This window comes from Rhinatrema bivittatum, chromosome 5 (genome assembly GCF_901001135.1).
Source record: "Rhinatrema bivittatum chromosome 5, aRhiBiv1.1, whole genome shotgun sequence".
Classification (NCBI taxonomy): Eukaryota; Metazoa; Chordata; class Amphibia; order Gymnophiona; family Rhinatrematidae; genus Rhinatrema; species Rhinatrema bivittatum.
In genome coordinates, this window is record NC_042619.1 from 176,321,432 (window position 1) to 176,345,165 (window position 23,734).

The 23,734-nt window shown below is 44.4% G+C and overlaps 1 protein-coding gene across 1 annotated transcript in view; it reads right to left on the bottom strand.

Moving 5' to 3' along the window:
* Positions 1-23,734, bottom strand: part of MYCBP2 (MYC binding protein 2) — a 1,075,853-nt gene that overhangs the window by 453,366 nt on the left and 598,753 nt on the right. Inside the window, 3 exon segments of the mRNA XM_029603038.1 lie at positions 7,460-7,557; positions 23,109-23,224; positions 23,380-23,435. Coding sequence (XP_029458898.1) covers positions 7,460-7,557; positions 23,109-23,224; positions 23,380-23,435 — 270 coding nt within the window.

Genomic DNA, 23,734 nt, shown 5'->3' on the forward strand with positions numbered 1-23,734 from the left:
CTGAAGCGGTAATTGATAAAGAGCACTCGCGAGTAATATGTAGATGTGCGACTTTAGGAGATGAACATCTAGCAATTCGTGCTCAGATGAGCGAAAATATCTGGAAGGTTGATAAAATTTCAAGATGGCATTAACCCATGGACAGGTCTGATCATTAATCAATTTAAAAATTGTCATGCCAATTTTATATTTGACTCTTTCACCAATAGGCAGCCACTGTAACTCGATCAAAAATGGAGTAATATGGTCAAAATGCTTCAATCCTGCAATTAAGCGAGCTGAGCAGTTTAGTGACAGCTGCAATGGTCAAAGTGTTATATGAGGTAGGCCAGCAAAGCTCTAGCTCTTCTTCTCACATGGAGGGGCTCACTATCCTCTCTGGGGCATACTTTCTTATCCCACTCCCCAGGGAAAATGCCCTGCAACCAGAATTTTCTTGTGGGCTGTCTTAATGTAGATTTTAAAGGAGGGTCTAACCTATACTCTCTTTTGTTAACCCTCCCACTCAGCTTAACTTTGTTAGGCTGAGCATCTTCCTCTACCAGGGTTAACTCCCGGGAAAGTGAATCATCATTCCTATTTTCCTTTTCCACCCTGAACTAGGACTAACTACTTCTTTTCCTAGTGGAGGGTAGGGTCAGTATGGGGCCTTCCTAAGCCAGAGAATATCTTCCCCTCCAACATCTGTACATGCATCCGGCTAAACTCAAGGAACTACCTTCCAGTGGGGCTTGCTTAACTTCTCCAGGGTTACCCTCCCCTATCCTTTTTGGGGAATCAGATAAGAGTGGAATACCCACAGTTCCCTCTAATTCATTTCACTATGCAAAGTTGAAACAGTAAAGTCCCTGACATATCTTTTCCTAGGCAAGCAAACCACTTTTTCTTTGTGTTCAGGAGAATTCTATCCACAGAAGTCTAGAAATGCTTGGACCTCTTGGACTTTCTTCTCTGGCATTCCCTCCTTGGTCTGAGTACTTTCAACTCCTTACTGTATAAGTTCACATCATCTCATGTAGAGGTTTTCCAGAGGAAATGTCTCAATGTAGTCTGGACTGGCCTCATGGATTCTCAAACTGGGGATAATCAAGGCCCAGAACAATGATGTATGGAATCTCAGGAAGTATTACCACTTCTGTATCGGCTTGCCATGCCAGAGTTGTCAGTAAAACCTAACAGACCAGATGTATTCCATGCATTAAGAAAGGCAAAAGGAAAGCAAAACGATTACTGGCATGGTTAAAAGGTGAGGTGAAAGAGCCAATTTTAGCCAAAAGATCTTCATTCAAAAATTGGAAGAATGATCCATCAGAAGAAAATAGGATAAAGCATAAGCATTGGCAAGTTAAAAGTAAGACAATGATAAGGCAGGCTAAGAGAGAATTTGAAAAGAAGTTTGGCCATAGAGGCAAAAACTCACAATAAAAACTTTTTAAAATATATCCAAAGCAGAAAAAGGCTGCGAGGGAGTCGGTTGGACCACAGGATGATCAAGGGGTTAAAGGGGCACTTAGAGAAGATAAGGCCATCATGGAAAGATTAAACAATTTCTTTGCTTTGGTGTTTACTGAAGAGGATGTTGGAGAGATACCTGTTCCAGTGAAGGTTTTCATGGGTGATGATTCAGATCAACTGAACCAAATCATAGTGAATCTGGAAGATGTGGTAGGCCTGATTAACAAACTGAAGAGTAGTAAATTATCTGGACCAGATGATATACACCTCAGGGTTCTGAAAGAACTAAAAAATGGAATTTCAGACCTATTTAAATTAATTTGTAACCTACCATTAAAATCATCTGATGTCCCTGAAGATTGGAAGATGGCCAATATAAACCCTATATTTAAAAAGGGATCCAGGGGTGATCCGGAAAACTATAGACTGGTGAGCCTAACTTCAGTGCCGGGAAAAATCGTGGAAACAGTTGTAAAAAATAAAATCACAAAACATTTAGAAAGACATGGTTTGATGGGACACAGCCAATATGGATTTACCCAAGGGAAGTCTTGCCTCACAAATCTCCTACATATTTTTTTTGAAGGGGTGAATAAACATGTGGACAAAGGTGAACCAGTAGATGCGATGTATTTGGATTTTCAGAAGGCGTTCGACAAAGTCCCGCATGAGAGGCTTCTAAGAAAACTAAAAAGTCATGGGATAGGAGGTGATGTCCTTTTGTGAGTTACAAGTTGGTTAAAAGACAGGAAACAGAGAGTAGAATTAAATGGTCATTTTTCACAGTGGAAAAAGGTAAACAGTGGAGTGCCTCAGGAATCTGTACTTGGACCGGTGCTTTTTAATATATTTATAAATGATCTGGAAAGGGGTATGACGAGTGAGGTGATCAAATTTGCAGATGACACAAAATTATGCAGATTAGTTAAATCTCAAGTGGATTGTGATGAATTGCAGGAGGACCATGCAAGACTGGAGGATTGGGCTTCCAAAAGGCAGATGAAATTTAACGTGGACAAGTGCAAAGTGATGCATATAGGGAAAAATAACCCTTGCTGTAATTACACAATGTTAGGTTCTATCTTAGGAGTTACCTACCCAGGAAAGAGATCTAAGCATCATTGTGGATAATACATTGACATCATCGGCTCAGTGTGCTATGGCGATCAAAAAAGCAAACAGAATGTTAGGAATTATTAGAAAGGGAATGGAAAATCAAAAGGAGGATGTCGTAATGCCTCTGTATCGCTCCATGGTGAGACCATACCTTAAATACTGTGTGAAATTCTGGTCACCGTATCGCAAAAAGGATATAGCTGCACTGGAGAAAGTGCAGAGAAGGGCGACCAAAATGATAAGGGGGAATGGAGCGGCTGCCCTATGAGGAACGGCTAAAGAAGTTAGGGCTGTTCAGTTTGGAGAAGAGACGACTGAGGGTTGATATGATAGAAGGCAACAAAATCATGAAAGGACTTGAATAAGTTAATATAAATTGGTTAATTACTCTCTCTGAAAATAGGACCATGGGGCACTCTATGAAGTTAGCAAGTAGCTCATTTAAAACAAATCAAAGAAAATACTTTTTCACTCATTGCATAGTTAAGCTCTGGAATTCATTGCCAGAGGATGCTGTTACAACAGTTAGTATAACTGGGCTTTAAAAAGATTTGGATAAGTTCCTAGAGTTAAAATCCATAAACTGCTATTATGGTAATTAAGAAGCAATAGTAGCTTGTCATTTATATAATGTTTGGGTACTTGCCAGGTACTTGTGACTTGGACTGGCCACTGTTGGAAACAGGATACTAGGCCCGATGGACCCTTGGTCTGACCCAGTATGGCATATCTTATGTAGGTGAGTATCGACGTCTTCCTGTAATCGATATACCCTCTCTGGGTTAGCTCCTTCCAGATAAGAGTCTTTCCGCACCCTGAATCTATCAAAGCTTGGGTACGGATCTCATCCAACTCAAATGAAATCACAAGTCCCAAATGAGAAATGTAAATGAAGTTACAGCTGTGGAGCTTAGCTAGATTGCACTCCCACTCTTCATCTTCAAACTATGGACAGTCTTTGACCACGTATGTTCTCTCTCCACACTGGGTGCACGCATATGGGTTTAGAGCCAGTGTTTGTCCATTCTCTGGAAGTTTTACCTCACCAGGGCGAACTAACATCTAGTGCTGGCTGTGTCACCAAGTTGATGTCCAGAAATTTGCTCCCTTCATAGCGATGAGTCTTTGGCCAATTGACCTCTCTTTGCCCAGTTAAAACAAGTTGGCAGGCCTAAGGTCTGTGCTGGAGCATGGTACCAGAGCTGTCCTGTTCTAAGGACCATTGCTGTGGTTTTCCACTCTTACTGCTGTATCAGGAACCCTGTGTGAGTTGCCTTTCTAGCTTTCATATTAGTTCTGGTATTAACTGAGCCTGATGGAAGATGTCCATCATTTCCAATGCAGTTTCCAGGGTAAGCCCCGGTTGTCAACACACCCACTTGCACATAGATCAGCCCAGCAAGTTCAGGAAGAAACTGGTTGCTACTTTAAGGTCTGTTTTCACCTCTGCCTGTAGCCACTTCAATCTGGCAAACTTAAACTGATGAAAAAGGCTCCATGGACTTTCCCTAGGCTGTAGGGTGCCTCACCAGAACAACTGCCAGTATGTCTCCGCAGTTGAACAACCTTTCTAGGATGGAGTTTTGACTTCTGAATAAGTGGCTCTCCCATCTGGGTTGGCAGCCTAAAAAGTCTCTTGGCTTTTGCCTATAAGCAGATTTGCAAGGTGGCTTTTAGCCAGATAGCCTTGCAGGCGGTTCTCTCAAACTTCCTTACGAAAACATCTGGGTCTTCTCTTGTCTTCATTTTAAACGAGATCAGAAGTAATGGGGTTGCTTGTGCTATCTGTGCCACTGCCCCTGGTTGTGGGTTAAATCGGGTTTGAACCATTTTCTGGAGTTGTTGCTACTCCTCCATGATGGTCTGCATTAATCGCTCGATGTTAGAAAAGCCTTGGCTCCACAGAGGCTTTTCTTGCTGCAGTTCCTTACTTTTATTTAGAAGCCCACAAAATGCACATTGTCCCAGGAAATAAATGTCGAAAAAACCCTAGAATGTCATCACTATGGGGTATTGTGTGTAAATTCAGGAGGGAAAAATGCATATTATTCATTTTACAATAAAGTTGTGATGTAACAAAATGTGGAAAAAGTGAAGGGGTCTGAATATTTTCTGAATGCACTATATATAGATACACCTAACCTTTTCTTGAGGGCCCCCAACCAACTGCACGAATGGAAGGGAGGCCATGGTTCAAAAAGTTTGGTCACCTCTGCCCTAAGCTGCTCCCCAAGAGCTACCCCCTTTTGGATTATCCCTTTTAAGGTGACCCACCTTCGGGAACCAACACAACAGCTTGCTGTTCAGAGGTCTATTTGTTGTGTGCTCCAACTTTGCAAACTTTCTGCAATGTTTGATCATGTAGCAACCATTTGTACAGTTGTAGTTTGTGACTTGGAGTGTTTTCCATCTGTTCCTGGTTTCCCAGAAGACAGACCACTTGAAGAAAAATTCCCCAGGAAATTGCCCATTTCTAATATTGGAGGCCTCTTGGCAAAGACTGAAAGAGCTTGTTTTCTCTTGTTTGTTGACATAAAAAACAATGCTTCTTGATTGTGGGTTTGGATCAAACACTACCTACTTCAACCATGGAATGAACACTTTTAGAGCACTGAAGATTGCTCTCAGTTCTAAACGATTTAAATGAAGCAACGTCTCTTCTCGCAACCAGGTTCCCAGAGAACAGAGATTTTTTTTCAAATGGTCTTCCCCAACTTGGCTGGAAGCATCTGTTACAGTCACCTGAATCTGTGAAGGTGAAAAAGGTGACCACTTAAACGACTTCAACTGTCCAACCACCACATCAAAGATTTGATAAGAGTTGGATATTTTCACTGTCTGTGATAATAGTTGAAGGTATTGGTTCCACTGAAACTTTAGCTGCCACTGAGCTTTTGTCTCATGCCAAGACATGGAAAGGGGATGATATGGAATGCTATCATTTGACCTAACATCTTCATGAAGAAGTATGCAGAGACTTGTCTCTGGCTCAATCTCTAGAATTAATTTGATAAGTTTTCTGTCCCTTGCTAAGGCAGAAACACCTTTCCCTGTGTTGTGTCCAGGTTGTAACCTATGAAGTGTATAACATGAGAGGGCTTCATGCTGGGTTTTGGAAAACTGATGAGAACTCTAGGGACTGTTCTCTGTACAGAGTGGATGAATGAGCTTCCTGAAGGGAATGGCCCATTATGAGCCAGTCATCTAGGTAGAGAAAAGCAATAATATTTAACATTTTTCAAAACTAACTCTGCCACTACTAATTGATGTCTGGGACACAGCTGAACTTTGTATTTGAGATATAACTTTCCTGCTAGAGGAAGGGGAGACATGTGTACCACATTTTTGCTAAAGCTTCTGAAAACGTTTCTGCACAGGAACTGATACTACTTGTTTAGATAACTGAATGTATTTGAGAAATCTGAACTCATTTAGATTCTGCTTCTTGTCAATTTAATGCAATTTCTTTGGCCATTTTTTGTACAAAGGCAGGGTATGTCACGTCTTCCCCCTGGGAAGTATTCCTCGAATTCTTAGAGAATAGGTCTGATGAAAACCTGTGGATTCTTCATCATCTGAATAGAGAGGCTTAAAATAACTAACCATTTCAATGATTCAAACAATTAAATAAGAGTATCATCCATGGTTCCCCTGTCTTCTGAAACAGGTAAGTTGTGAGACTGAGTAAGGATCTGAGTTTGCATCTCTTCATATCTATATTGATCAAGCAGAAGGGTGGATTGACTGTCTACCTTGGAAGCCTTAGTGCCCAGAACTGGAAACATTTGTTCCAATGAAAGAGGTGGCGGCAAGCTTGGCACATCAGTAAAGTACTTGTTTATAAATTCCACCCACACTGGAGGAATTGCTGAGGAATAACTATTTGATTCTGGGACCAGAATGGCAAAAGCAAACAGATTTTCCATTTTCCGTCTATTTTACTTATTGTGGAAAAATGTGTCTTGGTGTTGAAGATTTGGTCACCAACAAGTCCTCAGAGAAAATATTAGTTGATGGTGAAATATCTGCACCAAAGAGAGATTTGGTTGATGGCACCTGTCTCCATGCTGAACTCTTTCCATGCACTATAGAGAGCTTGTCTTTGCTCATACCAATAATTCCTGTCGGCATGGCTCCAGTATAGCTCAGGACTGAAGAGTGTAGCCTATTTTTCCTCTTTAGTGGAGGGGAAATGATGCCTATGCAGAGACTGCACCAAATCATGGCACCAAGCGTGAGGGGATTCTATCTTTTTAAATTTTGGCCAAAGTCTCTCAGGTGAAAATGGTTTTCTCTTGATTCCTGAGGAGACTCCAAAAATTCTCAAAGCTTATGAGTTTATGAACTTCTGTCCTTGATGACATACAAGTGCAGGCGGTTTAATTTGGTACATCATTAGCAGAGTCCAGGCACCTGAGACAGCAGTCACGTTGGCCTGTTAAGGACATTTTCCATGTGCATGAGGACCTCTCTTGAAGTCCAGTTTCTTTGACTTATTGAAGAGTACTGCAGCTAGATCGAACTTAATTTTGAAAAATTACAATTTTTAATAAGCTATTCTAATTTTCTCTGGGAGACTTGCAATAAAAGGGAAAATAATTAAAAGAAAAAGAAAGAACAAGTATTAAGGTAAAAATCTGACCAGCGGTGGAAAGTGAGAAAATACATATCTGTTTGCACTAGTGGAAGAAAAAAGATTAGAGAGACTTGTGCAGCAGGAAGCTGTGTGGCAAGTTCTGTGCATGCTCAAAAAGACATTCTTCTGTCTTAGTGCCAGATAACACCTACTTGGTGTGGCTGATTTTATTCTGCTTGTCCATAGAGAATGTATTCACAAGATAAATCAGATGTGTTCCAATGGACATGTTCATCCACTGAGTGTTCTCACCTTGTTGGGCTGGGGCTCAGCTTTAGGTTTAACTAGCTGAGTTCCTGGTGGTATCATCCCTTTTGGGGGATCCTTCACTTTTACTTCTAGTCCTGCATCTGTAAAATTAATGTGTAGGGGAGGGGGTGGAAAAAAAATCACTTTTTTTGTCTTAACAAAAAACTCAGTTTTGATATATAGTACTTGCTTCTTTGTCAAACACAAAATCAAAAGAACAAAGCAGCAGAGATTAGATTTAAAAACATGATTTTAGATAATCAACACATTATCATGATTATTAGTGATTTAGAAAAGAACAGTCCTCCACTGTACAGAGGACTGTTACTTTAACCTTGATTTTAGGTGTTCTTTACAAAAGGGAAAAAGTACGCCTCATGCACAGGTCATGTCTGTCCCTCTGTGATCTAGTATCAATAGTGAAAACACCAAAATTATTTTGATGAAATTTTATATTTTGACAGTTACATAAAACAAAAAGTAAAAAATGTTTTCCAACTGTGTGAAAAAAGTGGCATTATATAGAACACCATTGGCATGAATGTTTACAGCTGGTAGAATACTCCTTGCCTGCTTGTCATCAGAGGGCTTACTATCCAAGTGTCTCATTTACTAAGCATTTTTCCCATAGACACAGAATGGGAGAAAAGCCTTAATAAATCAGGACCTAAGTTAGCAGAAGTTGCTTACCTGTAACAGGTGTTCTCACAGGACAGCAGGATGTTAGCCCTCACATATGGATGACATCACAGGATGGAGCCCAATCACGGAACACTTTTGTCAAAGTTTCTAGAACTTTGGCTGACACCTACTGGGCATGCCCAGGATGACACTAACCTTGCAACCAGAAGGGGTCCCCCTTCAGTCTTGTTTAAAAGCTAAAGTAAGTGCCAAAAAATAAAATAAGGAAACGTAACGAACCTAACACCATGGGGTGGCAGGCGGGTTTCATGAGGACTAACATCCTGCTGTCCTGGGAGAACACCTGTTACAGGTAAGCAACTTCTGTTTTCTCACAGAACAAGCAGGATGGTAGTCCTCACATATTGGTGAGTACCGGGCTGAGGATGTCCGAGAAATGCACCAAATGTACCCAAGATGTGCAAAAGGCACAAGGACTGGGATGGAATTTGGTAGAGGGCATCCTGAACCCTAATGGGTAGGTGGTAGGGTGTTGGTACATCAAGTTGCAAATAGGTTGCACAAGACAGACTGGCCGAAGATGGAATCTTGTCTGCCAGCCTTGTCTAAGCAATAATGGGCTGTAAATGTATGGAGAGAACTCCAGGTAGCAGCCCTACAAATATCAGGAAGCGGCACCGAGCGTAGGTGCGCTACTGAAGTTGCCATGGCCCTGACAGAGTGTGCTTTAACACGATCTTGAAGTGGAATGCCAGCTTGCTGATAGCAAAAGGATATGCAGTCCGCTAACCAGGAGGAGAGAGTCTGCTTACCCACAGGTTGACCCAATCTGATGGAATGGAAAGAAACAAACAGTTGGGTGGATTTTCTGTGGGTAACTGTTCGGTCTAGATAGAATGCTAGAACCTGTTTACAGTGGATTGGAATGGGGCCTGGGAAAGAATGTGGATAGTATAATGGATTGATTAATGTGAAACTCCGATACTACCTTAGGCAAAAACTTAGGGTGAGTGCGGAGTACTACCCGGTCGTGCAGACATTTAGTGTAAGGCGGGTAGGTAACTAGGGCCTGTAACTCACTAACTCTGTGAACAGATGTGATTGTCAAAAGAAAAATCACTTTCCATGTGAGATAGCGAAGATCACAGGATTGGAGAGGCTCAAATGGTGGTTTCATGAGCCAACCCAAAACAAGGTTGAGGTCCCAAGAAGGCCGGAGGGCGCAGTGGAAGTTTGAGGTGGAGCAAGCCCTTCAGAAAACGTGTTACAAGGGGTTGTACTGAAATGGGAACATCCCAACACCTTTATGGAAGGCAGCTACCGCACTGACATGCACCCTGATGAGAGAAGTTTTTAGACCCGATTCTGACAAGTGCCAGAGATAGTCTAGAAATGTCGTGGTGGAACAAGTGAAAGGATCAAAGGACAGAGAAGAACACCATAACTTAAACCTGTTCCATTTGTAATAATAATATTTTCTCGTGGAAGGCTTTCGTGAAGCAATCAAGATACGGGAAACTGGCTCCAAAAGGTTGAGTGGCTGAAGAATTAACCTTTCAACATCCAGTCAGGGACAAGGCCTGAAGAATGGGGTGGCATAGGCACCCGTCGTTCTGAGTGATCAGAAGCGGGTCATTCCCCAGGAAAATGTGCCTACGAATAGAGAGGTCCTGAAGAATCGGAAACCAGTGAGGAGCTATCAGGATCATGCTTCCCTTGTCTTGATGTAACTTCACGAGAGTCTTTGAGAGAAGTGGAAGTGGAGGAAATGCATATAGGAGATCGGTAGCCCATGAGAGAGAGAACGCATCTCTTGGTAGTGAGTGTTGGCTGCGAGTGAGAGAGCAAAGGTTCGCTACTTTGCGGTTTTGAGGTGACGCAAAGAGGTCTATGTGAAGGTAACCCCAACGTTGGAATATTGAGTCCTCTACTATGGGGTTGAGGGACCACTCGTGCGGCTGAAAGATGCGACTCAGCTTGTCTGCCAACACATTGTCCACTCCCGGCAAGTAGGTGGCTTTGAGGTACATCGAGTGGGAAAGGGTCTCCGCCCATATCTTCGCAGCTTCCTGACACAGGAGGTAGGAGCCTGTTCCTCCTTGTTTGTTGATGTACCACATGGCCACCTGGTTGTCTGTCTGAATCAGGATGACATGGTTGGAAAGGCAATCCTGAAACACCCTGAGAGCATATCTGATTGCTCGTAGCTCCAGGAAATTTATTTGGTGTTTGGCTTCCTCTGGAGACCAGGTCCCTTGAGTTTGTAGATTGGCAACATGTGCTCCCCAGCCGAGGTTGGAGGCATCGGTTGTAAGGGTTATTTGAGGATCTGGTGCCTGGAAAGGAAGGCCTTTGAGGAGATTGGATTGACTTTTCCACCAAGCCAGAGACAGGTAAAGTGGGTTGGTGATGTGGACAACGGCTGACAGTGGTTGCGATGATTGAATCCACTGTGACCTTAGAGTCCACTGCATGACTCTCATGGCAAGACGAGCCATTTGCTGTGTACCAGCAAAACTAGGAAGTGACGTGCAGTTGAGCGTTGTTGAGACTGCAGTTGATGGGCAAAAGAAGTGAGAGTGAGAGCTCGTTCTCGAGGAAGAAATGCTTTTGCTTTGAAGGTGTCCAAGTCTGCTCCTATGAACGACAGGTTTTGTGATGGGAGTAAGTTGGATTTTGGGTAATTGATGAGAAACCATAGAGAGATCAGGGTATGCAAGGTGAGACGTAGGGACATCAGAGCAGCTTGCTAGGTGGGAGCCCTGATCAATCAATCGTCGAGGTAGGGGTAGACGTGGACATCTTGAATCCTGAGGAATGCTGCTGCTACTACTACGAGGTGCAGATGCCAGGCCGAATGGTAGCACTCGGTATTGATAGTGTTTTGGGCCTAACAGGAATCGCAAAAATTTGCGATGAGACAGAGTTATTGCGATGTGTGTGTAAGCATCCTGGAGGTCTAGAGAGCAAGCCAGTTATGCACTACCCTACCTGAATTTCAACATCAAGCTAAGCAGTTGAGTGAAAGGTTTCAGTCGAGAGGGTACTCCCCAAGGTGTATAAAACAAGCATATACCAGAGCCAAATATACACATCGTGATTGGCTGTTTTTACCACGATCAGAGAACAATGAAGAGGTACTCACTTATGTTTTACCATTCTCCTCTATGGCACAGAAAATGAATAAAATTATTGTTGACAACTGGCATATTTTACAATTACATGAATTACAGAAGACTCCGAGGTTCACTTATACCCGAGGAGCTAATCTTAAAGACCAATTGGTTCATTCCGATTCTTCTGTCCATCCACAAATTCAGAACATTGGCTGTCACACTACTTGTGGTTCATGTACTGTATGTCATTTATGATTTCCACTTCCGTGTTGCATTTTTCACGGTTAAAAAAGAATGTCACATTAAAGACCAAAACAGACTGTCTATCTACTGGAGTCATTTATATCATTCAATGTCCGTGCAATCTATGGTACGTGGGTAAGACAAAAAGATCATTGAAAACACGTTTAATTGAACATCGGTCCTGTATTAAAACAGGTCGGATTACAGCACCCTTGGTGACCCATTGTTTACAGCACACTCATTCCTTTGACGATTTAAAGGCTTGTGTCTTGGAACAGTTGTTTCCTGAGTCAATTCTCAAGCTTACCTCTGAAGATTTACAAATATCAAATGTGTTAGATGGGCATAGATAAAGGACTAGAGATACTGTGATCACCGGATGGTGCCAATTGAAAGTTCTTGTCGGACCGCAAATGATAGAGAAGACCGGACGGCTTAGCTCACTACTAAGCACGTCGTCTAAGGCTTGCTGATGCGGTTTCATCTTATACAATAATTTTTGGTTGGTGAAGAGCATTTTTGGAATTGTTTAAGCGATACCTTGTTGTTTTTCTGATCTTTGAGCTGTGCCCCTGCTTGCTGTATCTGATCACCAAAGAGGTTGTCACCAGTGCAAGGCAAGTCGGATAGTCTGACCTGGACCTCAGGTTGTAGGTCCGAAGACTTTAGCCAAGCCCACCTCCTCGAAGAAATATCTGCTGCTGATACCCTGGAAGCGGTGTCAAAAATGTCATATGCTGCTCTGATTTCATGTTTGCCTGCTTCTAATCCTTTTTGAGCCAGGGCATGTAATTGCTCTTGAAACTGCTGAGTTAGGGACACAGCAAAGTCCTACATTTGCTTAAAGAGGACCCTGTTGTACTGGGTCATATAGAGTTGGTAAGAGGCAATGCGGGATATAAGCCTTGACCCGTGAAAGACACGATGACCTATGGTATCCAGGAACTTTGGCTTTTTCCCTGGAGGGAAAGAAGAGTGAGGCTTGGAGCATCGGGCCTTCTTTTGGACTGACTCAACAACCACTGAATGGTGATCCAATTGAGTTTTTTGGAAACCTGGAGTTGACTGGACTAGGTATGTGGTGTCTGATTTTCGGTTGACTGTGAGTTTTTGCCTCTATGGCCAACTTTTTTTCAAATTCTCTCTTAGTCTGTCTTATCAATGTCTTACATTTAACTTGCCAATGTTTATGCATTATCCTATTTTCTTCTGTTGGATCCTTCTTCCAATTTTTGAATGAAGATCTTTTGGCTAAAATAGCTTCTTTCACCTCCCCTTTTAACCATGCCGGTAATTGTTTTGCCTTCTTTCCACCTTTCTTAATTTGTGGAATACATCTGGACTGTGCTTCTAGAATGGTATTTTTTAACAATGACCACGCCGCTTGCACACTTTTTACTTTTGTAGCTGCTCCATTCAGCTTTTTTCTAACAATTTTTCTCATTTTATCAAAGTTTCCCTTTTGAAAGTTTAGCACAAGAGCCATGGATTTGCATACTGTTCCTCTTCCAGTCATTAATTCAAATTTGATCATATTATGATCACTATTGCCAAGCGGCCCCACCACTGTTACCTCTCTCACCAAATCCTGTGCTCCACTGAGAATTAGATCTAAAATTGCTCCCTCTCTCATCTGTTCCTGAACCAATTGCTCCATAAAGCTATCATTTATTCCATCCAGGAACGTTATCTTTCTAGCATGTCCCGAAGATACATTTACCCAGTCAATATTGGGGTAATTGGTCTCCCATTATTACTGCACTACCAATTTGGTTAGCTTCCCTAATTTCTCTTAGCATTTCACTGTCCTTCTCACCATCTTGACCAGGTAGATGTTAGTATACTATCACTATAGTCTTCCCCGACACACAAGGGATTTCTACCCATAAAGATTCAATTTTGCATTTAGTCTCATGCAGGATGTTTATCCTGTTGGACTCTATACCATCCAGGACATAAAGCGCCACACCGCCTCCCGGGTGCTCCTCTCTGTCATTGCGATATAGTTTGTACCCCGGTATAGTACTGTCCCATTGGTTGTCCTCCTTCCACTATGTCTCTGAGATACCAATTAAGTCTATGTCAACATTCACTGCTATGCATTCTAATTCTCCCATCTTACTTCTTAGACTTCTGGCATTAGCATACAAACATTTCAAAGTTTGTTTTTTGTTTGTATTTTATTTCTGCTTTTTTAATTGATAGGGATAAGTTAGAATTTTTTTTTGCTCAGGTGAGTTTTTAGTTACAGGCACTTGGACTACTTTTCTTATTATTGGAACCTCACTGTTGGGATGCCCTAATTCTAATGCATCATTAGTATCCTTTGACGATACCTCTCTCCGAGGCGGAGCCGGAGGGACCACCATTGGAGGTGGAATCGCGGCTTCTATCACCTGTCCAGGTGAGGGTTGCCTCGGTGACCCGGACACAGAAAGGGACGGTGCCTTTTCTGGAGGGGCTTTCTTCGGCAGCCTGCGTTGATGGTCTGAGACCTACGGTGTCAATGGCGATGTTTTTCTTGATGATCTTCTCGGTCCTTTTCCTGAGGAACAGAGGGGGTCGATGGCCGCGGAGTCGTCGATGAGATTGCACATCGGTCGGAGCACGTTACTGGTGCGATGTAGATGGTGTCGGCTCGGACTACGTCGAGGCTATGGATGGAGTCAGGGTTTGTGAGCGAAAGAGAAGTTCCATCTTCTCCATTCTAGCCTTGCGACCTTTTGGTGTCATTAGGGCACATTTGGTGCAAGTAAGGACATCATGCTCGCTCCCTAAGCACATTACACAGACCTTGTGAGGGTCTGTAATGGACATTGTGCGAGTGCAGTCGGGGCATTGACGGAACCCCGACGCCATGGCCTCTCAAAAAGCTTTAGCCGTGATGCGATCGACGGCCAGTAGGCCGCGAGGGCCAAACCCGAATGGAATCGACCAGAACCGGGTAAAAAACTTACCAGACCACCGCGGAAGTGAAAATTCAATAGGGGGACCCTTGTGGGGTATTAAATTATGAAGTAATTCCGTGAGGAAAATTCCTGTCAGGAATCTCTGTAGAGCTCCTTAACCCGCTTGGCTACTGCTGTGCAGAAAAAAGAAGACTGAAGGGGGACCCCTGCTGGTTGCAGGGTTAGTGCCATCCTGGGCATGCCCAGTATGTGCCAGTCAAAGTTCTAGAAACTTTGACAAAAGTGTTCCATGATTGGGCTCCATCCTGTGATGTTACCCATATGTGAGGACTACCATCCTGCTTGTCCTGTGAGAATGTACCTGATGCAATGAAGGGATGAAGAGACTTTCCCAAAGTCACAAGGAGCATCAGCATGATTAAACCATGGCTAGCCAGCTTGCAGCTCTAACCACTAAACTACTCTGCCACTTTCACATTTTGATGTCCCATGTAAATGACAAATCAGCAGTATATTTAAGGTCAAAATGACAACATGAAAGGTTGTATCTCCTAGAATTGTAGGACATAATATTTAAGTGTTACAGATCTACTGCAGACAAAATAGAATCCATTTTACCTTAGAACTAGATCAGAGCTTCCCACACATTTAGCCAATGTGACTCAATTTTAGCATTAGAAAATTCACATGACCCCAGAAGCAACTAAAACAAATTAATACTAGTATAATCCCCTTTCAACAATCACTCTACATTCATCCTCCCTGCACACCAGCTGATCCTCTCTCAATCTCCAATCCCTCCAGAGGACTTCCTTTCTTAACTTCCTCCCCTCCAGTGGACCCATTCTTTCAACCACTGCCCCCCCCCCCCCCCCCAGCTGATTTCCTCTTACATCCCCTCAGCTCCTTTCACTTTCCCAGTCCATCCCCCCTCTCTCAGCCCTTCCAGCCCTTTTTAACATCCCCTTAGCTGAGGTTCTCTCACCTTTAAGATCTTTTTACCACTCACACCTAATCCCCTCCCCTCATCACCCATTCACTCCTCAATTTCAACCCCATCCCCTCTCTCATATCCTCCTCAGCTAATCTAATCCCTCAGTTCCTTTCATATTCCCCAGTTGATGTTATCATTCCCCCTGTTTCACCCTTCACAGCCAATCCTTCTCTAACTGATCAATTCTTTAAAACCCGCCTGCATCTGCTCCCTCATCTAAACATCTCTCTGGCCAGGGTCAGTGGCAATATTTTCCTTTGGGCCCCAAGCCAAAGGTGGATCACATCTTGTACACGAGAGTTGAGGCAGTTGTGATCCCAGCCGAAGGTTTTGAGATTCCATCTAGGGTCCCAACCCACAGTTTGGGAAGCGCTGAACTAGATACTGTACTAATTTGGTTTACTGTTTGATTCTATGATTTTATTCTGTATGTTATTTTGTAATCTGCTGAGATTTGTGGATCAGTGAAATAATCAGTGAAATAAATACCGTATTTTTCGCTCCATAAGAGACACTTTTTCCCCCCAAAACTGGGGGGAAAATGTCTGTGCATCTTATGGAGTGAATAATAAAAAACCCCAAAAAACTAACTACAACCCCTTCACCCTCCTGACCCCCCCAAGACTTGCCAAATGTCCCTGGTGGTCCAGCGGGGGTCTGGGATTTATCTCCTGCACTCAGGCCGTCAACTGCCAGTATTCAAAATGGCACCGATAGACTTTGCCCTTACTATGTCACAGGGGCTACCGGTGCCATTGGTCGGTCCCTGTCACATGGTAGGAGCACAAGATGGCGCCGGCCGTCCATTGCTCCTAGCATGTGACAGGGGTCGACCAATGGCACTGGTAGCCCCTGTGACATAGTAAGAGGCTATTGGCGCCATTTTGAATACTGGCAGCCGATGGCCCGAGTGCAGGAGATCGCTCCCGGACCTCCGCTGGACCACCAGGGACTTTTGGCAAGTCTTGGGGGGGTCAGAAGGGTGGGAGGGTTGTAGTTAATTAAATTTAAAGGGTTGGGATGGGGAATGGGGACATAAAAAACCCATTTTATGCCCTCCCCTAATTTGCTCCATAAGATGCACAGACGCCCGAGAACAGAGCTGGTTTAGCACACCATTTTTTTTTTTTTAATTTTCCCGCTCTGAATCTTAGGTGTGTCTTATGGAGCGAAAAATACAGTAAATAATTTGTATTTCCAGTTAAGAGGGACTAGCCTTAAGTTATTCACACTAATCGACATGGACTTGATGCAAAGGAATATGCTATCTTTTGTTATGTCTAGCAATTGCTACCTTATTTCAAAATCTATTGACATATCTGTTTGCATATAATAAAGCAAATAATATATTTACAGCTTTTTTTGAATTTTATTCTTCATTATATTTTGTCATGATTCATGCTGAAGGTATTAACTAACATGACCACCATTCAACTGAATTCATAGTTTAGTTGTTGTTTATACTCTTCTTTTAGTAAATTTGTCTTAAGGTTATTTAGCATTTGGTAGACAGTATTCTTTAATATATCTGCACAAATTAAATATACATGCAACCAACAGATCTAATAAAGTTCTGCTTGTTATGAATGCTGGAAATGACAGTTTATCTGATTAGTTCTTAATAAAATGTCAAGTTAGGACATCATAGTAAATCATTACAATTTTAAGAAGTTATCCTACAAGCAGTGTATGGTTCGTATTTTGGGGTATTTTTTTCTATGCTCACTGAAAACTTAAAAAAGCCCTAAGGGTTACATGTCAATGATTTAATGGAAAATAAGAGAAATTACTTACCTGATAATCTTGTTTTCCTTAGTGTAGATAGATGGACTCAGGACCAATGGGTATTGTGCTCTCCTGATAGCAGATGGAGTCAGATTTCAAAGCTGACGTCACCCTAGATATACCCGTGCAGCAAGCTCAGCTCTTCAGTATTCTCTTCGAAAAGCCAGAATGGATATATGTTGCTTAATATTTGATTAACCTTGAACTGGTTCAACCGATTTTATATAGAGATTTTTTTTTTTTTTTAAACTGGAGACCGCCAGTGCCCTCAAACAATAAACGCCGACACCAGACAAACTGAGGATATTTACTTAGTCTCGAGATTTTTGTTATCTGAGGTTCTCGATTTCTGGAGCAGTCATGGGCGGTATGCTGAGTCCAACTGTCTACACTAAGGAAAACAAAATTATCAGGTAAGTAATTTCTCCATTTCCTAACATATAGCCAGATAGACTTAGGATCAATGGGATGTACAAAAGCTACTCCCCTACAGGGTGGGAGGCTGCCCGTGGCCCACTTAATACTGCCCTTGCTAAAGCTGTATCCTCCCTGGCCTGAACATCCAGGCTGTAGAACCTGGAGAAGGTGCGTAGGGAGGACCATGTTGCCGCCCGACAGATTTCGGCTGGTGACAGCAACTTGGTTTTAGCCCAGGAGACTGAGTGGGCCCTTGTGGAATGAACCTTGACCTGTAGAGGTAATGGCTTTCCTGCCTCTATGTAGGTGGCCTTGATTACTTCTTTGATCCAGTGGGCTATGGTCACCCGTGATGCTGCTTCCCCTTGTTTCTTCCCGCTGTGAAGAACGAACAGGTGATCTGTTTTGCGAAAGGGTTCCGATCTTTTCAGGTATCGGACAAGGATTCTGCAGACATTCAGGTGGCGAAGGAGGCGTGCGTCTTCAGAGTCCTTGTGCTCCTCTGGAGATGGTAAGGATATGGTTTGGTTCATGTGGAACTGGGAAACCACTTTCGGTAGGAAGGATGGTACAGTACTCAGCTTTATGGCACCAGGGGTGAACCTGAGGAACGGTTCTCGACAGGATAGTACTTGAAATTTGGAGATGAACCGAGCTGAGCATATTGCGACCAAAAAGGCTGACTTTAAGGTCAGGAGACGTAGGGACAGACCGCGTGTTGGTCTGAAGGACTCCCCTGCTAGGAAGTCTATTACTAGATTGAGATTCCAGAAAGGCACTGGCCACTTTAGGGGTGGTCGGAGTTGCTTAACTCCTTTCAGGAAGAGACACACAGCGGGATGAGATGATAGTCTGGGACCATCAAATTCGGACCTGAAGCAGGCCAGTGCTGCAACTTGGACCTTGAGGAAGTTGAGAGACAACCCCTTCTTCATGCCGTTCTGTAGGAATTCCAGGATCGTGGGGATCTTGGTTGTCCTCGGGAGGAGACCGCAGTCTTCACACCAGGCTTCGAATACTCTCCAGATCCGTATGTAAGCCAGAGATGTGGAGAACTTGCGCGCCCGGAGCAGGGTATTAATCACGGCTTTTGAGTATCTGCGCTTCTTCAGGCTAGTCCTCTCAAGGGCCATACCGTAAGAGAGAATCAAGCTGGGTCTTCATGGGAGATCGGTCCCTGCTGAAGAAGGTTCCTGTGTGGAGGTAAATGTAGAGGGTTCCCCGCAAGTAGTCTTTGCATATCCGCGTACCATGGCCATCTTGGCCTGTCCGGGGCGACTAGTAGAACTAGTCCCCTGTGGTGCTCTCTCTTGTGGATGATCCTACCCAGTAGTGGTCAGGGTGGGGAGGCGTATAGGAGGTCTTCCTCTGGCCAGTACTGGATGAGAGCGTCGATTCCCTGAGATTGTGGTTCTCGTCTGCGGCTGAAGAACCTGGGGACCTGGGCACTGAGATGAGTTGCCAGTAGGTCCATGACTGGGAGACCCCATCGATTTACTATCAGCTGGAAGGCCGTATCTGCCAGCAACCATTCCCCCAGGTCTAGGCTCTCCCTACTGAGGTAGTCCGCTGAGACGTTGTCTTTTCCCGCGATATGGGAGGCTGAAATCCCTTGCAGATTTATTTCTGCCCAAGCCATGAAGGGGTCTATCTCTAGAGACACCTGCTGGCTCTTGGGTTCCTCCCTGGCAGTTGATGTAGGCAATGGTTGTCACGTTGTCCGACATGACTCTGACCGACTCGTCTCTGAGTCTGTGGCTGAATTGTAGGCAGGCTAATCTGACCGCTCGAGCTTCCAGGCAGTTTATGTTCCATCTCGCCTCTTCCTTGTACCATTGTCCCTGGGCAGTCAGCTCCTGACAGTGGGCTCCCCACCCTCGCATCCATGGTGAGTATGATCCAGTTCGGTGGAGATAGGTTTACTCCTCTGCTTAGGAGATCTTCCTGTAGCCTCCATTGGAGCTGGTCCCAAACCTCTGTTGGTAGCTGGAGGTGAATTGAATAGTTCTGGGATGCTGGATTCCATCTTGATAGTAGGGAATGTTGTAGCGGTTGCATATGGGCCCTTGCCCATGGAACGACTTCCAGAGTTGATGTCATGAGGCCGAGGACTTCGAGGTAGTCCCATACTTTGGAGCAAACCGAGGTCAACAGTTTTCGCAATTGCCCCATCAGTTTCCTTCTCCTTGGAGGGGGGGAGGAAGACCTTGTTCTGTTTAGTATTGAACCAGACTCCCAGGTACTCCAGTGACTGGGAGGGCTGTAGGCAGCTCTTGGCTGTGTTCACGACCCACCCGAGTTCCTGTAGTAGATTCTTGACTCTGGTGGTCGCATGGTGACTCTCCTCCGATTGCCCTGATCAGCCAATTGTCCAAGTAAGGATGTATCAGGACTCCTCCTTTCCTCAGTGTTGCCGCCACAACCACCATCATTTTGGTGAAGGTTCTGGGAGCGGTAGCTAGGCCAAAGGGTAGCGCCCGGAACTGGTAATGATGACCCAGTATCGCAAAGTGCAGGAATCGCTGGTGGTCCTGATGGACCGGGATGTGAAGGTAGGCTTCAGATAGGTCCAGGGAGGTTAAGAATTCTCCCAGTTGTACCGCCATTATAACGGATCTTAGGGTTTCCATGCAGAAGTGTGGTATCCTCAGGTAACGGTTGATGACCTTGAGGTCCAGGATGGGCCGGAATGCTCCTTCTTTCTTGGGGCTATAAAATAGATGGAATAGTGGCCAGTATTTTTTTGGAGCATGGGCACCGGGGCTATTGCCTTCAGGCTGAGTAGTCTTGCTAGTGTGGTTTCCACTGCCAGCCTCTTGGAGTGGGAGTGGCAGGGTGATCTCAAATTTGTCTGGAGGGTGCTTTGGCATTCCAGAGAGTACCCTTCTCGAATGATAGTTAGGACCCACTTGTCCGATGTTACTTCGACCCATCATTGGTAGAAGAGGGCAAGTCTGCCCTCTATGTCTTCTTCCTGTGTTTGGGTCTGCGTCTTCTCATTGTAGGATACGGCCGGAGCCTGCCCCTAAGCCTGCTCCCCTCTTAATGTGTCTGTTACGAAAGGATTGAGACCTTCCTGAGGGGTGAGGTGCTTGGGACTGTGTTCTTGTAAGGTCTAAAGCGCTGCGATCCTCTACCTTTAATTCTTCTTGAGGAGGAGTACTGAAATGTTCTTTTGTTCCTGTCTTCTGGTAGTCAGGGTACTGGAGATTCGCCCCATTTGTTGGCTAACTTCTCCAATTCGCTTCCAAACAAGAGAGATCCTTTAAAAGGCATTCTTGTGAGGTTTGCTTTGGATGTCGAGTCAGCCGACCAATTCCAGAGTCATAGTTCTCTTCTGGCTGACACTGCTGCAGCAACACCCCTGGCTGAGGTGCGCATGAGATCTGATGTGGCATCGGTGAGGAAGGAGACCGCAGGCTCCATCGTTTCTCCGGACGTAGTTGCATTTCTGGAGAGGAGCAAACAGGAGCGTGCCACCAATGCGCAGCAGGAAGCAATTTGTAGCATCATTGCTGATATGTCAAAGGACTGCTTAAGGATGGATTTCCAGCCATCTGCCCTGGGTGTCCTTCAGTGCCGCTCCTCCCTCCACAGGAATCGTAGTGTGCTTTGAGACTTAAGTTAGGCGCCTCAGTCCTCCGGCCTTTAGGGAAGTGTAGGAGTTCCTTGGCCGTGGATTCCAGCGGATATAGGGCTTCTAGGGCCCGCCCCCCTTTGAAGCTGGCCTCTGGAGCATTCTATTCCAGGTCAATCAGTTCCTTGATGGGCTCCAACATAGGAAAGTAGAATAAGAACTTACGGAGGTACACCAAAATGGGGTTCTTCTTTGGTTCCGTTATATGGTCCGTGCCAGGAAGACTCAGCATCTTTAGAATCTGGGACACAAGGGCCGGTAACTTGTCCTTGTGGAAGAATCGGAGCATGGTTCAGTATAGCTCCATCCCTGGGGGGATTTCTCCTTCTTCCAGGGAGTCACTTTCATCCTCTGAGGTGTCTGGATCCCCATCAGAGAGGTTCTTGGTTAGGAGAGGCATGTCGCGAAGAACCTGGGAGGTGCCAGGAAGGGCTTGTGCTTCCAGCAAGAGTTGAGTTGGGTGCGCCGCAGGGGCTGGTTGTGCCTGGGCAAAGGTTTGCAGCCCCCTCCTGGGTCCATGTTGATCCCAGGAGGGGTTGCAGTGTAAGCCTCAGAGGTGCCTTCCTGTGGGGGCACGGAAATACATAGGTCCGGAGTACCATCATCAGTGGTTCTGGATCTCTCTCCTGGCTGTAGGGGATCTTGTCTTGGTTCCCCCTGAGACTGCTCTCACTGCTGGCATAGGAGGGATTCCAATTCAGGTTGCGCGACTCTTAAGTGGCAGGCTGGGAAAAGGGTGTGTCCCTTGGCCTTTTTGGATGGCGGTGCCATTGTTTGTGTACGTGCAGAGCTTCAACCTCATCTGTGCGTGGAGGTATGTGTGCGGATGTGCTTAGTTGTGCGCAGAAGTTATGCTCACGAGCTACGGAGTTTGTGCGTGCCGCTGTTCGCGCGGCTCAGTTGTGCGCCTTTATGGGTGTACTTAAGTTAGGCGCCTCAGTCCTCCGGCCTGCCCCGCATGTATTGCCGATCGAGGGGGGGGGGGGGAAATGTCTCCTCGTATGTGGACCCTTGCACCGAATCGGGGCCTAGCCAAATGAGGGCTGCTCAACCCGATTTTAAACCTCGTCGGGAGGAAGATCGATATGGCTATTCGAGCCTTGGAGACCTGAGACTTAAAAGTAAAGGTTTCTACCTTACCTGGTCTCAGCGCTTATCGGTTGCATGCCAGGCGGTCTCCAGCTGCGGGGGGAGAGGGGAATACCTTCACCGCCGCGCTCAAATCATCACCCGCTGCCTTTCAGCCACCCTAGGGGCCAAGTCCATGCTGGGAGCTGGCTGCCAGACCAAAGCTCACCTCTGAGGGATATCGAGAATCACCTCAGGAAAGTCTCAACTGTGGGAGGGACCCTTAGGGTTTCACCGCAGGAGAAGCGGGGCTCTCTTCTTGCAGGTAATTTTCCTTTTTCTTTCTTGTTGTAAATGTTACACACTATTCTCTTTTGGACAGTGTCCGCATCTGCTATGGAGACGGTGAAATACTGAAGAGCTGAGCTTGCTGCACGGGTATATGTAAGGTGACGTCAGCTTTGAAATCTGACTCCGTCTCCCATCTCCTATCAGGAGAGCACAATACCCATTGGTCCTGAGTCCATCTGGCTACACGCTAGAAAAGTAACATCTTATATTTGAAAAATGTGAGGATCACATATTTGAAAACCTGACCTAATTATCAAGCCTTTAGGACTTTTAATTCACAAAACTTCTCATCTTACTGCCAATGGAATTTGTATCAATGAAAATAAAATTCTCCAAGAGAAAACAGTTTCATGATCACAAAAGACATAACATTCTTAACAGATCCCCAAATGTATATTAACATCTTCTTCCACATTTTGCTTAATGTATTTTGGCAGCTGATTTTACTTGCTATATAACTCAGTATGGCATTTCGTATGTTCTTAAATACCTATTTCAATTCCGTCTATAGTAACATGAATGGTATAAAGACCAACAGCTCCAGGAGTCCAGTTTGCACAATATGTACCATCATTGTTCACTCTGATTAACATGTTTTCACTTGGCCTAAACAAAACCAAAACAGAAGTTAGCATTTATAAGCTTACATAAGAAGTTAAAATTTAGTACAGTCACTGATATAGGCCACAGAGTTTAATAAACGAGTGCATTTTTTTTTAAAGGAGATATGCTTTTAATATATAGAAAATCTGAATTATTACCTCTTCGGTGTTGGTGAAGCAAAACGCAACTCTTCAAATGAGTAATTTTCATATATCTAAAACAAAAGAAGAGGGAACCTAATAAAAGTATTAGCTAGTCAGGATAAGTTCAGTTAATTTACTTTGTTTAAACACTGCTTTGAGTGCATACCTGCCATGTCTAGCAACACTTTTGGACTTTCTTATTCTCTGCTGAAATACATACCGTATTTTTCGCTCCATAAGACTCACTTTTTTCCCCCCAAAAGTGGGGGGAAAATGTCTGTGCGTCTTATGGAGCGAATATAAAAAAAAACAAAAACAAAAAAACCCCATCCTAACCCTTTAAAGTTAATTAACTACAACCCTCCACCCT